At 42.5% G+C, this 16,175-nt stretch overlaps 1 protein-coding gene across 1 annotated transcript in view; it reads right to left on the bottom strand.

Moving 5' to 3' along the window:
• The window catches only part of LOC135510318 (collagen alpha-6(IV) chain-like), a 229,955-nt gene that overhangs the window by 17,196 nt on the left and 196,584 nt on the right, over positions 1 to 16,175 (bottom strand). Inside the window, 9 exon segments of the mRNA XM_064931155.1 lie at positions 2,716 to 2,757; positions 2,760 to 2,906; positions 3,126 to 3,233; positions 3,404 to 3,586; positions 8,046 to 8,109; positions 12,899 to 13,080; positions 13,225 to 13,347; positions 13,781 to 13,924; positions 14,256 to 14,426. Of these exon segments, the coding sequence (XP_064787227.1) occupies positions 2,716 to 2,757; positions 2,760 to 2,906; positions 3,126 to 3,233; positions 3,404 to 3,586; positions 8,046 to 8,109; positions 12,899 to 13,080; positions 13,225 to 13,347; positions 13,781 to 13,924; positions 14,256 to 14,426 (1,164 nt within the window).

Below are 16,175 nucleotides of genomic sequence, written 5' to 3'. Positions count from 1 at the left end.
GTCAGTTAAGAACAAATTCTTATTTTCAATGAAGGCCTAGGAACAGCGGGTTAACTGCCTGTTCAGGGGCAGAACAACAGATTTTGTACCTTGTCAGCTCGGGGATTTGAACTTGCAACCTTTCGGTTACTAGTCCAATGCTCTAACCACTAGGCTACCCTGCCGCCCCAATCTTGTCAAAGTGGTCGTACAACTTGTCAACTTTATACGGACAAGGAGGCTTATCCATCGTCAGTTCAACTTTATACAGGCAAGGAGGCTTATCCATCATCAGTTCAACTTTATACAGACAAGGAGGCTTATCCATCGTCAGTTCAACTTTATACAGACAAGGAGGCTTATCCATCGTCAGTTCAACTTTATACAGGCAAGGAGGCTTATCCAACGTCAGTTCAACTTTATACAGGCAAGGAGGCTTATCCAACGTCAGTTCAACTTTATACAGACAAGGAGGCTTATCCATCATCAGTTCATTCAGCTGCTCAATGACACAGAGGCAGAGCACCAGGACTTGTTGTCCCATTCAAATGTGCGCTGGCTAAGCCTGGGAAAAGCATTTAGCCGTGTGTGGGAACTGAGAGGGGAGATGGGTATGTTCCTTGATACGGTTGGTAAAGCTGACGACTTCTCTGAGTTGAAGGACACAGACTGGCTGGGCGACTTTGCTTTCGGTGTGGACATATCGGGGCATCTGAATGATCTGAATGTGAAACTGAAATGGTGTTCTGGTGCTTCGACTGTATTCCAACGTGAAAGTCTTCAAGACAAAACTTATGTTGTTCTCCAGACAAATGAGCAGCCGCTCTCTCACTCATGCTCCCGACACTGGCCACACTGAAAACGCCCACATCGCAGTGCCACACTGAAAACGCCCACATCGCAGTGCCACACTGAAAACGCCCACATCGCATTGCCACACTGAAAACGCCCACATCGCAGTGCCACACTGAAAACACCCACATTGCAGTGCCACACTGAAAACACCCACATCGCAGTGCCTCACTGAAAACGCCCACATCGCAGTGCCACACTGAAAACGCCCACATCGCAGTGCCACACTGAAAACGCCCACATCGCAGTGCCACACTGAAAACGCCCACATCGCAGTGCCACACTGAAAACGCCCACATCGCAGTGCCACACTGAAAACGCCCACATCGCAGTGCCACACTGAAAACGCCCACATTGCAGTGCCACACTGAAAACGCCCACATCGCAGTGCCACACTGAAAATGCCCACATCGCAGTGCCACACTGACAGACAGTAGCACTTTGATCGATCTGCATGCTGAGTTTCCCCGCAGCTCCTCAGACTTCACCGTGATTGAGATTGTTTCATGCCCCCTGTCTTTCAACAGTGAGAAAACACCACCAGACACATAATTGTAGCTCATCGACATCCAATGGGACAGATCTTTGATAGAGAAGTACAAAACAGCAACAATAGACCAGTTCTATGGCTCCCAGAATGAAACGAAGTTTCCAAACATTAAAAAATGCCCAAAAATGCTTGTTTTATTCGGGTCCACGTATGTGTGTGAACAAACATTCTCAGTCATGAATTTACCACAAACCCCGTCAGAGGTCAAATTTAACAAGTGACCACTTGTCAGGTGTTCTGAGAATCTCTACATCCAAGATGACACCAGACTGATGCCCTTGCCAAGAGAGGTGACCAGACCCATTGTTCACATTAAGACTTGAATAACCGCGACCGGGGTAGGCAAGGATTATGCTTTTTCATGATGATGGTTATGCAGAGAGAATTACCCAGCAATGCACTTGGATACAGGTCACTTGTCCCCATACATCTGACAACGAACACGTATTCAGTCAGATTTGGGCTGAGGTGATTGGATAACAGTAAATATGGCGCACAATGGAGATGAGAATTGTTCCTTAATATGCTTCAAAAACAGACCATTCCAAATGAAACAGATGCTCGTACCAAATGTTTCACTCAAAGTTTAGAATCGTTTTTTTTTTTTTTTTTTTTTTACATTTTGCATGTCTCCAGTCATATAATATATATATCTATTTTTAAGTTTGCATATTGTGACTGTAAGTTTGATTGGTCGAGATACAGGATCTGTATGTGTGTTTGACTGTCTGTGATGTTATACATTTTTGGAGAAAAAAAAAGTTAAATAATTGTGAACAATTTGTTCACATAAACAAGGGTAGAATAGTTATGCAAGCGTATGTACATCTACAGTACACTAGTAATATGTACATCTACAGTACACTAGTAATATGTACACCTACAGTACCCTAGTAATATGTACATCTACAGTACACTAGTAATTGCATGTCAATGTGAAAATCACGCATATAGTATCTGGCCCTTCACTTGGTTTCATAAACTCAGTGTGGCCTTTGAGCCAAAAGGTTTTCCCACCCCTGGGCTAGGATCATCATGTGACTCATCAAGGTTACTCGAGGTTACTCATCTCTGCTTTTTACTCTGCCTGGCCTGTTCTTTGGGGTTTTAGGTGGGGTATCTAGAAAGCACTTTGTGACAACTGCTAATGTAAAAAGGGCTATAAAATAAATTGTATTGATTGATTAATCTTTCTCTGTAAAATACATTTTAAGGATTGATTGATATTTCTCTATAAAATAAATTGTATTTATTGACCTCTCAGTGTAAAATGTATTTGATTGATTGATCTTTCTCTATAAAGTGAATTTGATTGATTGATGAATCTTTCTCACCTGACTCTCCTCTCGCTCCCTTCTCCGCGTTGTACCCCGGGGTCCAGGGATGGAGGATCCCCTCTCTCCCTTCAAACCGGCCGCTCCAGGGGTGCCGGGGCGCCCCTCCTCACTATAACCCGGGGTTCCTGGTAGACCGTTAGGTCCAGCCAGTCCGTTGAGTCCATCAAGACCAGGAGATCCCGACAGACCTTGAGAAAGAACATGATTATTGCATCATGACATCGACACCAATAAGGGACATTGTACTGAAGTTATGACATTGTCAGAGGCCATGTCAGTTAAATAAGAGAAAGAAAGATTTTCACTCAGGCCAATGATGTTGTATTACAAACTGTAATGTGTGTGTGTGTTTGAGTGTGTGTGTGGGCGTATTTCTGTGTTTGTGTGTGTGTGTGTGTCCGACAAACCTTTTTCTCCAGATGATCCAGGGGAGCCGGGGCGGCCAGTCGTCCCGTCGAGACCTCTTCCTCCTGGGTATCCGTTCAGACCCTTAGCCCCGGTGAAACCAGGGGTACCTGAGAGGAGGGGGACCCCAAAAAACATAACCAGGAACATAGAAATTATTATTATTTCTTTCTTATTCCACCTTTTCTAAATTGTTTAAATATCACTTCCCTGTGACATGATTAATCTGTGTGATATTTATGACATCACATCCTGTGACATCATCATCGCCACTACTCACCTAAGAGTCCGGGTCTTCCAGGAACTCCCGGTTCTCCCTTCTGTCCACTGAACCCAGGGCCCCCTGGGAAACCGTTGTCGCCGGGGGCGCCATTAGCACCTTGGCCACCTGGGTAACCGGGGGTTCCGGACTCACCTTTAGCTCCGGGACTTCCGGGGTAGCCGGACGAGTCACCTCTCTCCCCTGAGGGCCATACAGATACAGGTAAGAACTTAACCAATACAAAACCTTTACACTGACATGGTACAGTAAGATCTTAACCAATGAAAAACCTGTACACTGACAAGATACAGGTAAGATCTTAACCAATGTTAAACCTTTACACTGACAAGATACAGGTAAGATCTTAACCAATGTTAAACCTTTACACTGACAAGATACAGGTAAGATCTTAACCAATGTTAAACCTTTACACTGACAAGATACAGGTAAGATCTTAACCAATGTTAAACCTTTACACTGACAAGATACAGGTAAGATCTTAACCAATGTTAAACCTTTACACTGACAAGATACAGGTAAGATCTTAACCAATACAAATCCTTTACACTGACAAGGTACAGGTAAACCAAACCACAGAAAGTTGGTTGCAATTTCAGTTTAATCCACCAGAAAAAAACTGAATAAATATTGCAACAAATATTACGGTTAAACTCAAATATACTAATTGATAAAAAAACGATATTTTTGGAAATAATGTTTAAAAAAAGGTATAAACTTTGTAAATTATATCATAAATATAACTGGTGGGGTTATGTCACACATGCAGCTAACACAGACATATGGAAATGTCCATCACCGGGAAGAGACCATCACCGGGAAGAGACCACTACAGGGAAGAGACCACTACAGGGAAGAGACCACTACAGAGAAGAGACCACTACAGGGAAGAGACCGCTACAGGGAAGAGACCACTACAGAGAAGAGACCATCACAGGGAAGAGACCATCACAGGGAAGAGACCATCACCGGGAAGAGACCATCACCGGGAAGAGACCATCACAGGGAAGAGACCATCACAGGGAAGAGACCATCACCGGGAAGAGACCATCACAGGGAAGAGACCATCACAGGGAAGAGACAACAGTTAAGAGAATCAGGCCTTTCTAATCGACCTGGCCCGGGTATCCTGGAAGGATATTGACCTCATTCCGTCAGTAGAGGATTCCTGGTTATTCTTCAAAAGTGCCTTCCTCACCATCTTAAATAAGCATGCCCCATCCAAAACATTTAGAAGCAGGAACAGACATAGCCCTTGGTTCTCTCCAGACCTGACTGCCCTTGACCAGCACAAAAACATCCTGTGGCGTTCTTTTTAGCATCGAATAGCCCCCATGATATGCAACTTTTCAGGGAAGTTAGGAACCAATATACACAGGCAGTTAGAAAAGCTAAGACATGCTTTTTCAAGCAGAAGTTTGCATCCTGTAGCACAAACTCAAAAAAGTTCTGGAACACTGTAAAGTCCAGGGAGAATAAGAGCACCTCCTCCCAGCTGCCCACTGCACTGAGGCTAGGAAACTCTGTCACCACCGATAAATCCACTATAATTGAGAATTTCAGTAAGTATTTCTCTACGGCTGGCCATGCTTTCCACCTGGCTACCCCCACCCCGGTCAACAGCCCTGCACCCCCCACAGCAACTCACCCAAACCTCCCCCACTTCTCCTTCACCCAAATCCAGATTGCTGATGTTCCGAAAGAGCTGCAAAATCTGGTCCCCTACAAATCAGCCGGGCTAGACAATCTGGACCCTCTCTTTCTAAAATTATCTGCAGAAGTTGTTGCAACCCTTATTACTAGCCTGTTCAACCTCTCTTTCGTATCATCTGAGATTCCCAAAGATTGGAAAGCAGCCGCGGTCATCCCCCTCTTCAATGGGGAGACACTCTAGACCCAAACTGCTACAGACCTATATCTATCCTGCCCTGCCTTTCTAAGGTCTTCGAAAGCAAAGTTAACAAACAGATTACCGACCATTTCGAATCCCCCCGTACCTTCTCCGCTATGCAATCTGGTTTCAGAGCTGGTCATAGGTGCACCTCAGCCACCCTCAATGTCCTAAACGATATCATAACCGCCATCGATAAGAGACAATACTGTGCAGCCGTATTCATCGACCTGGCCAACGCTTTCGACTCTGTCAATCACCACATTCTTATCGGCAGACTCAACAGCCCTGGCTTCTCAAATGATTGCCTCGCCTGGTTCACTAACTACTTCTCTGATAGAGTTCAGTGTGTCAAATCGGAGGGCCTGTTGTCTGGACCTCTGGTAGTCTCTCAGACACATATCTCCCTCACTAGCTTTAAGCACCAGCTGTCAGAGCAGCTCACAGATCACTGCACCTGTACATAGCCCATCTGTAAATAGCCCATCCAACTACCTCATCCCCATACTGTATTTATTTATTTATCCTGCTCCTTTGCACCCCAGTATCTCTACTTGCACATTCATCTTCTGCACATCTACCATTCCAGTGTTTAATTGCTATATTGTAATTACTTTGCCACCATGGCCTATTTATTGCCTTGCCTCCCTTATCCTACCTCATTTGCACACACTGTATATATACTTTTTTTCTACTATATTATTGACTGTATGTTTGTTTATTCCATGTGTAACTCTGTGTTGTTGTCGCGGACCATGTTGTCTTGCTCCCAGACAAACTAAACAACTTCAGAGTAAACTGCCTGCTACTCAGTCACAAATGCTAATATATGCATATTATTAGTAGTATTGGATAGAAAACACTCTGAAGTTTCTAAAACTGTTTGAATGATGTCTGTGAGTATAACAGACCTCATATGGCAGGCAAAAACCGGAGAAGAAATCCAAACAGGAAGTTGGAAATCTGAGGTTTGTAGTTTTTCAATTCAGCCCCTATTGAAGATACAGTGGGATTTGGTCAATTTGCACTTCCCAAGGTTTCCACTAGATGTCAACAGCCTTTAGAACTTTGTTTCAGGCTTCTACTGTGAAGTTGGGCTGAATTAGAGGGGAATGAGTCAGGTGTCTGGCAGAGAGCCACGGGCTCGTGACGCGCGGTCATGTGAAAGTTACCTCGCGTTCCATTGCTTTTCTACAGTCAAAGGAATTCTCCGGTTGGGACATTATTGAGGATTTATGTTAAAAACATCCTAAAGATTGATTCTATACTTTGTTTGACATGTTTCTACGACCAGTAATATAACTTTTTGGACTTTTCGTCCGACCTTTCTGCTGGACTTGCACGCGCGTTTGGATTTGTTTACCATTTGCCCTAACAAAAGGAGGTACCCTGTATATGGACATAAATTATGAACTTTATCGAACAAATCAAACATTTATTGTGAAACTGGGATTCCTGGGAATGCATTCTGATGAAGATCATTAAAGGTAAGTGAATATTTATAATGCTATTTCTGACTAATGTTGACTCCACAACATGGCGGACATTTCTTTGGCTGGTTTGGGGTCTGAGCGCCATACTCAGATTATTGCATGGTATGCTTTTTCAAAGTTTTTTTGAAATCTGACACAGTGGTTGCATTAAGGAGAAGTTTATCTAAAGTTCCATGTATAATAGTTGTATCTATTATCAATGTTTATTATGAGTATTTCTGTAAATTGATGTGGCTCTCTGCAAAATCACAGCATGTTTTGGAACTACTGAACATAACACGCCAATGTAAAATTTGATTTTTGGATATAAATATGCACTTTATCGAACAAAACATACATGTATTGTGTAACATGAAGTCCTATGAGTGTCATCTGATGAAGATCAAAGGGTAGTGATTAATTTTTCAGTTTTTGATTTGTTAAAAACGTTTGAAATATCCAATAAATGTTGTTCCACTTCATGATTGTGTCCCACTTGTTGTTGATTCTTCACAAAAAAATACAGTTTTATATCTTTATGTTTGAAGCCTGAAATGTGGCAAAAGGTCGCAAAGTTCAAGGGGGCCGAATACTTTCGCAAGGCACTGTATATAATGTACTCTATACCATCTACTGCATCTTGCCTATGCCGTTCGGCCATCGCTCATTCATATATTTTTTATGTACATATTCTTATTCATTCCTTTACACCTGTGTGTATAAGGTAGTTGTTGTGAAATTGTTAGGTTAGATTACTTGTTAGATATTACTGCATGGTCGGAACTAGAAGCACAAGCATTTCGCTACACTCGCATTAACATCTGCTAACCATGTGTATGTGATAAATTAAATTTTATTTGATTTATTTGTCGAACTGCTTTGCTTTATCTTGGCCAGGTCGCAGTTGTAAATGAGAACTTGTTCTAAACTGGCCTACCTGGTTAAATAAAGGTGAAATAAAATATACATTTAAAAAATGGCACAGAGAAGAGACCATGAAATCAAATCAAATTGTATTTATCACATGGGGCCGAAAACAGCTGGTGTAGACTGTACAGGGAAATGCTTTCTTACGAACCTTTTCCAACCCTTCAGAGTTTAAGAGAATGGTACAGAGAAGAGAGCATCAGAGATACAGTAAGAAGACATGAGGTGCACAGGTAGGTATGTTGGGGGAGGTTCCGTTAGCAGAACGTGTGTCCTTGACAGGTTAAGAGAATGGTACAGTGAAGAGAGCATCACAGGTAGGTAATATGACAGACAGGTGACAGCCACTCACCTTTAGCACCTGGCTGACCAGGGACTCCAGGGTTACCAGGGAAACCAGGCCTGCCATCGTCACCCTACGGAAAAAAACAGCAACATCAACTGGCACTTCTAAATATGTTACCATTTCAGGAAGCTGGGCGTATGTCACACGTCACTACTTCACAAGAGGCATTTTTATTTTGATTAAAATGCATTTTTAAGCAGAAATGGCACAGCGTTTTTGAAAGATATAACGTTAGCCATTGAGAACTTTCTCAAGAACATTGATTCCCTGAATTTAGCAGGCGCTTTCAATAGATCAGTTGGAAAAAGTTGTGATGGGATACTTTCTGCACACGCCACGCTCAGTGTGAACTGGAGTGACTTGACACAACGCTGGCCAAACAAGATGTAGCTGCAAAGATGTAGCAAAGACGTAGCTGCAAAACAATTTGCTTCACGGCAGACTGAAAGCATTTAACATGGATCCATGTATACGGGTAAGAGTCTCGCTACATTTTCAGATATTATACGTTTCTAATCTAGCTAGCAAACATTAGCTTGCTTGTTCGCTAGCTAACGTTAAGTGTATGATCTGTGTAGTAATATTATTAAAATCAGAACCCATTTGCATTGCTAGTTATAGCACATTGTTAGCAAGCTAACATTGAACCTAGTTGGTTAGATTTAGCTAACTGCAGATTCATACTACAGCTATGACAACGTTTGTATTTGTAGTAGTATGAATTGGGATTATGCCGGTTCATTGTTTAGCTAGCTAGCTACATGTCTAAACAAAAGATTCCACCACAAATAGAACAATGAGACAGATATTTCACTGGATGTATAAATGTGAAGCATCCGCTTGGCGTTTACAGTCACTACCAAATATGGTAGTGAGAGGAAGCCCAGTGGCTGGCAGTGGGTGAAGATAGAACGTGATGGATTTTGGCCGATATTCTGCTAATTTTCTCATTGATGAAACCTTTGATCTCAATACAGTTTTCTGTTCCCAAAACTAAAATCTGTTACGTACAGAGTAGACAAATTTTTCTAGACCTTACCCTTTACCAAAGTTTTAAAAATGTGCTTGGTTTAGAAGGAGTGCAAAGGTGAATTGAGTTATTGCACATGTTCACTTCATAGAGTAGGCGTTCCCTAATGGAAATATTCAAATGTTTGCTAGAACGCGCCAATAGGATCTCGCTAGCTCATGCTTGGCTCTGCCCACCGCCTTACTTGTTCTGCCCACTATGACTAATTTGTTCCAATTTGAAACAACAGTCTGTGTGGTCTATCTTGATTTAGTTATAACAAATCTTTGACTTCACCAGATGATTACATCACCCCTCAGATTAGCAAGCTGTGTCTGGGAAAAATTACGGCAATCTATTGTATTTCATGAACATGTTTACATGTCTAGAAAATAGTGACCCGTCCACTTTGCTAGATGTGGCTGGGGGGTGGTTATAGCTATTCTTTCACATGACACATCAATTTAGACAAGTCTGTCTGGGTAAGAGTCATCAAATAATTATAAAATATGAATGAAAAACATTTCTGGACACTTTCGGTTTATGATATTGCAAGTAACCATTTCGCAGTACCGTTTACACCTGTATCCTGTGCATGTGACAAAAAACAAAAACTTTTGAGTCAATATAGTGTGTTTTTACCAGAGACAATAATGTGAAGATCAACATGACCTGCACTAAACTCAGATTAGCATACTCACTCTGTTTAGCACATGGCCTCACATGTGAATTCTTAAAGAGATGGATGGAGATAAGGCTTAAGAGGGTGTGAACGACGATGAATGGGCGTAGACAAAGAAGAGCACTACAGTAGGTGTAGCAAAACATTCAAGGGCCATTTTCTCAAAAGTGGGATTACAAGTTTATTAACTTAAATTTAACATTGTTCCTCAACTGCAGTCTCTACTTTTATCCAATGTAAAAAAAACACCATTTAAATGTTTGCTACATAGGATCGAATCCACGTGGAGGGTCACATATTTCAAACTCAGTTTAACATCAACTGCCACTTCTAAATAAATCAAATTCAGTGTCATGACGTTGCCCTGTTGGGTGAGGTTTATGACCCCCCCATAAATACCCTTTCCCATTCTCTCTCCACTCTACAGAATGGACTATTGGAAAGACCTTTGTCTACATAGAGAGAGTATGGTAACATCAAAAGGTTGGGAAATGGAACAATATTTCCTTTCTTAACCAGTTGAAAGTGTCCGTTGGTACTTAAAGAATATGATGTCAGATCAGTTGGTTTCTGGGACATTATATCTGATGATAGGGTGACATAAATTGTATCTTGGAAAGTCTCCACATTCTAGATATCAGTTTCACATGGAATTGTTGTGCAATTTAAATGTAGAAATATGACATTTGTGAAAAGATAAAAAGTAATTTTATCTTCTAAATGAGAGAATTGTTTTCATAAGTAAACTATGCTCACTCAATGGCCACGCCCAAGTGAACAGACATTGGTTGAGAACTATGAAACACGCCCTTCTCTCCCACAGTATAAAAGCCTGTTAACGGAAGTCAAATTCAGTTCCTAGTGACATGAGGACTGGTGCCAATACATTTAAAAGGGAGAATTTCAACGTGGAGGTGGGATTGCAATGTCCGTACTGAGAGACACCTAAGACAGTGCTTACAGGGAGACAGAACGGACAGCTGATCGTCCTCGCAGTGGCAGACCACATGTAACAACACCTGCACAGGATTGGTACATTCGAACATCACACATGTGGGACAGGTACAGGATGGCAACAAGAACTGCCCGAGTTACACCAGGAACGCACAATCCCTCCATCAGTGCTTAGACTGTCCGCAATAGGCTGAGAGAGGCTGGACTGAGGTCTTGTAGTCCTGTTGTAAGGCAGGTCCTCACCAGACATCACCGGCAACAACGTCGCCTATGGGCACTAACCCACCGTCGCTGGACCAGACAGGACATGCAAAAAGTGCTCTTCACTGACTAGTCGCGGTTTTGTCTTACCAGGGGTGATCGTCGGATTCGCGTTTATCGTCGAAGGAATGAGCGTTACACCGAGGCCTGTACTCTGGAGCGGGATCGATTTGGAGGTGGAAGATCCATCATGGTCTGGGACGGTGTGTCACAGCATCATCGGACTGAGCTTGTTGTCATTGCAGGCAATCTCAACGCTGTGTGTTACAGGGAAGACATCCTCCTCCCTCATGTGGTACCCTTCCTGCAGGCTCATCCTGACATGACCCTACAGCATGTCAATGCCACCAGCTATACAGCTCGTTCTGTGGATGATTTCCTGCAAGACAGGAATGTCAGTGTTCTGCCATGGCCAGCGAAGAGCCCGGATCTCAATCCTATTGAGCACGTCTGGGACCTGTTGGATCAGAGGGTGAGGGCTAGGGCCATTCCCCCCAGAAATGTCCGGGAACTTGCAGGTGCCTTGGTGGAAGAGTGGGGTAACATCTCACAGCAAGAACTGGCAAATCTGGTTCAGTCCATGAGGAGAAGATGCACTGCAGTACATAATGCAGCTGGTGGCCACACCATTTGATTTTGATCCCCCTTTGTTCAGGGACACATTATTCCATTTCTGTTAGTCACATGTCTGTGGAACTTGTTCAGTTTATGTCTCAGTTGTTGAATCTTGTTATGTTCATACAAATATTTACACATGTTAAGTTTGCGGAAAATAAACACAGTTGACAGTGAGAGGACGTTTCTTTTTTTGCTGAGTTTATCTTGCATTTTCCTTTCCGAATGAGCTGTTATTAGAATGCATACGATTGTGTATTTACGGTAGCATAGCTTCTCAAGGTCCAATAGAGACTATCCATTTGTCCCTCAGTCTTTCCACTCTTTCATTCACACCCCACCGCCTTCCTTTGTGTAACCAGCCTTCATATCGGGTTAGTCCACTAGGGGCTTTTCATGTCATGATTAGTAATCGATGTGTGATGTATCCTGTATATATACGTAATTCTGTGTGATTATTTGGGTATTTAGTAAATAAATAATTAAGCCAATTTGTGTATTGCTGACTCAACTTATTAGATAGGGTTCGTGCAGATAACCAAATACTTACAACAATCAGAATGAGACCGATCGAGGTGACGATTAATAATTGACTGCTATTGATATAAAAGATGTTCAGATCTTTTTTAAGTGAGTGGATTCGGGATGTATAAATGAATGCGCCCGCAGTGCCCCAGGTTATTAATGGTTCAATTGTTGAATGGTTCAATTCAATCACCTAATCAATTAAATCTTAGGTAAATGATTTGGTAAAACAGCATGTCATATAATTCAAAGACACAACATTGTAAATATATCAAACTCAGTACAACATCAACTGCTACAGTACTTCTAAATATATCAAACTCAGTACAACATCAACTTCTACAGTACTTCTAAATATATCAAACTCAGTACATCAACTGCTACAGTACTTCTAAATATATCAAACTCAGTACAACATCAACTTCTACAGTACTTCTAAATATATCAAACTCAGTACATCAACTGCTACAGTACTTCTAAATATATCAAACTCAGTACAACATCAACTTCTACAGTACTTCTAAATATATCAAACTCAGTACATCAACTGCTACAGTACTTCTAAATATATCAAACTCAGTACAACATCAACTGCTACAGTACTTCTAAATATATCAAACTCAGTACATCAACTGCTACTTCTAAATATATCAAACTCAGTACAACATCAACTGCTACTTCTAAATATATCAAACTCAGTACATCAACTGCTACTTCTAAATATATCACACTCAGTATAACATCAACTGCCACTTCTGTTTACTGCCCACAGTGTCACTGTTAAACTCTTTCTATTGTGGTGTCTTTGCCTACCCTTGGTCCAGGCATGCCAGGGAAGCCGATGATACCAGGAGATCCAACAGGGCCCGGGTAGCCTGGCCCGGCTGGGCGTCCGGGGAGACCGGGGAGTCCTGGTTCCCCTTTAGCCCTGTCAGCATAACCAGGCAGCCCGGGCAAACCCTGACGACCAGGCTGGCCTGGGAAACCCTTATCACCTTGAGACAGGGAGGCATAAAATGGCAACTGTAGGAGCTTGTTGGTGACACAGATTTGACAGAAACGCATGCTTTAGGAGCTTGTTGATGACATACATTTGGCACAAAATGGCTAAGGATTTAGATTTGTAGCCTACCACCTACCTCTAGGTCCAGGGAAACCAGGTAGTCCGTTGGCACCGTTGTCGCCCCTCTGTCCCTTCTCCAGGTAATCTACTCTAGGGGGCAGAGCGGGTGGGCCGGGGAGACCACGGTAACCTTGGTCACCTGGATCACACACACACGCACGCACACACACACGCAAAAGTGCGTATACATGCGCAAGCGCGCACACACACGTATGCACGCACACACACACACGCCATGTAATTTAGATTATATAATTTAGATTGTACCTCATACAGTTAGTGTCTCTTCTACACAGTAGGGTGAGAACAAATCCCAAATCAATTTAAAAAAACGTGAAGCTAAACCAGAACAAATGCACTGTCAGACTTTTCATTATGTCAGACCAGAATGATGAACTGTCAAGACTATTCATTATGTCAGACCAGAATGATGAACTGTCAACACTATTCATTATGTCAGACCAGAATGATGAACTGTCAGACTACTCATCATGTCAGACCAGAATGATGATCTACACCATATCCTCTCTCTTCCCACCATTCCATTGATTCTGTCATTCCCAATCCTGTACCTTTAGGTCCTGGCGCTCCGAAGTCACCGGGCAGGCCGTCTTTTCCTGAGAACCCCGGAGCTCCTTTACCTCCTGGTCCACCAGGTCTTCCAGGGTTACCTGGCATTCCGGGGAATCCTACCAGTCCAGGGTAACCTCTCTCGCCTGTGAGTGGGGAAAACAAAGATGTTTAAAAATGCCTATAGTGGATCTGACGAAGATCTACTTTTGGATCGAAGCGTTGTAACTGTTTTTGCCAAATAAAGATGGAGGAATAGTGTGTACAGGTCCTGCTTATCTCTAGAAAGTCCCATCTATTCAAAAGTAGTACCCTGAATAGACAGTCATTTACCCTGACCAGGAAGTTACTGTAACTAGCTGTAGATGTGTGTTGAAGATTTCCCCCCTTCCTCACATATGGCTTTAATAGACCATGTATGGCTATTCAGGCTATAGGAAGTTGGATCTTTAATTGATAATAAGTATCCCCCCTTACCCTTCCTTCCTGGTCCCCCAGGGATGCCGTTTCTTCCCCCTGGGCCCAGTGGTCCCTGAAGGCCCCTGAGTCCTGATGATCCATCCCCTCCTGGTTGTCCTGGTTGTCCCTTCCTCCCAGTTGGGCCTGGGAAGCCCGTGTCACCTCTGGCTCCTTTTAAACCGGGGTAGCCTGGGTGGGGATCGGGAGGACACAGTCATGCATAACACTTTCCTCTGGGAATCAAAGGAGTACATTCAATGACATTCAAAAAGGGAGGGAGAAATGCTGATAAATACAAATATAGAAACGTTACATGAATATAACATTGTAACATGCTGTCAGAAACACAACTTACCTTTATTGTACTGTCAGAAACACAACATACCTTGCTGTCCATAAGCAGTACTATTGTAATATGCAGTATCAAAATTACAATGAAAAGGATTTTGACAATTCAGAATGAAACATACAGTATGAGTCGACACACGGAAGGAATGTCCAGTTACATTCCTTCCTGTCGTAGTTTAAGATGCAATTGTACATAAGGGTTCAGGTTGCTGAATGAATGAATTAAAATGTAGAATAGGCACATGGGTATAAAGTATTACCTCTGGTTAACATATTTGAATTTAACCAGTAAAATATCTTATCAAGGGATGAAAAATGATCATGCCAATGTTTATGATAAAATATATACTATACACTCAAGTGCAATTCTAGAGTAAAATTAGATAGCTCAAACACATAAATACACTCTAGAAAGCCTTCCATGGTTGCTGTCTTCTGCACGGTTCTAGAACAGGCATCTATGGTTACTGTCTTCTAGAAGTTTCTCGAAAGCCTTCTGTGGTTGCTGTCTTCTACACGTTTCTAGAACATGCATCTATGGTTACTGTCTTCTAGAAGTTTCTTGAAAGCCTTCTGTGGTTGCTGTCTTCTACACGTTTCTAGAACATGCTTCTATGGTTACTGTCTTCTAGAAGTTTATAGAACAAATTTCTGTGGTTGCTGTCTTCTAGAAGTTTCTAGAAAGCCCTCTATGGTTGCTGTTTTCTAGAACAGCCTTCGAGGCTCGACGTTTTAGGTGAGTGGGTTGGATAGCTAAGATGGGCTCAAGGGTTCACACAAGCTTATCAATGTTACAGCGACACACACACCAGCTTTAGTTAAGTTTAGTCAGGGTTTCAAACTACAATTTCTTCCATATCTTTCTTTGGACTCAAATGCTCTGTGTTTAGATCCGTCGGGAGATCTAGACGCAGGTTGTTCTAAAATGTAACACTCCAAAGGAGCATTGAGAGGTGGTGAGATTGGGCAGAGGGGGGTGATTGGGGTTGTTCTGAGATGTAGAAGTGGTCTGAGATGGAGTGAGGGATGGAGGGATGAATGGAAGGGAGTAGCTCACCTTGACAGCCTAGGGAGAGACCCAACACCAAAAAGAAAGGGATGGAAGGATGATAGGATGGATGGAGATGATGGTGAAGAGAGAAAGAGGGTGAGGAGATGCTTTTGGTGATGGAGATCACAAACAGGCAACCAGTGGATTTACAGGCAAGCAAACTGAAGGTCAGGAAATAGAGAGAACATATCGATAAAGGAGAGGATTGGTGGGGAGCCTTCACAATCAACAAAGGCATGAAGGAGGAGAGAGTCTCTGTGTGTTCTCTCTATGGGCTAAAAGGAGGAGGAGTCTGTGTGTGTTCTCTCTGTGGGCTAAAAGGAGGAGAGAGTCTCTGTGTGTTCTCTCTGTGGGCTAAAAGTCGGAGTGGGTCTGTGTGCTTTCTCTGTGGGCTAAAAGGAGGAAAGAGTGTGTTTTCTCTGTGGGCTGAAAGGAAAAACAACAAGTAGAAGATATCTGGGAGCTGGAATGAATGGATTCAATGACTTAATGACAACATTCCCAAACATTCTGGACAAAATTCAATTAGTGAGCGTTCT

Source organism: Oncorhynchus masou, chromosome 23 (assembly GCF_036934945.1).
Source record: "Oncorhynchus masou masou isolate Uvic2021 chromosome 23, UVic_Omas_1.1, whole genome shotgun sequence".
NCBI classification, from domain to species: Eukaryota; Metazoa; Chordata; class Actinopteri; order Salmoniformes; family Salmonidae; genus Oncorhynchus; species Oncorhynchus masou.
Note: the sequence above shows the minus strand (reverse complement) of the source record. Positions and strands in the feature narration are given on the sequence as shown.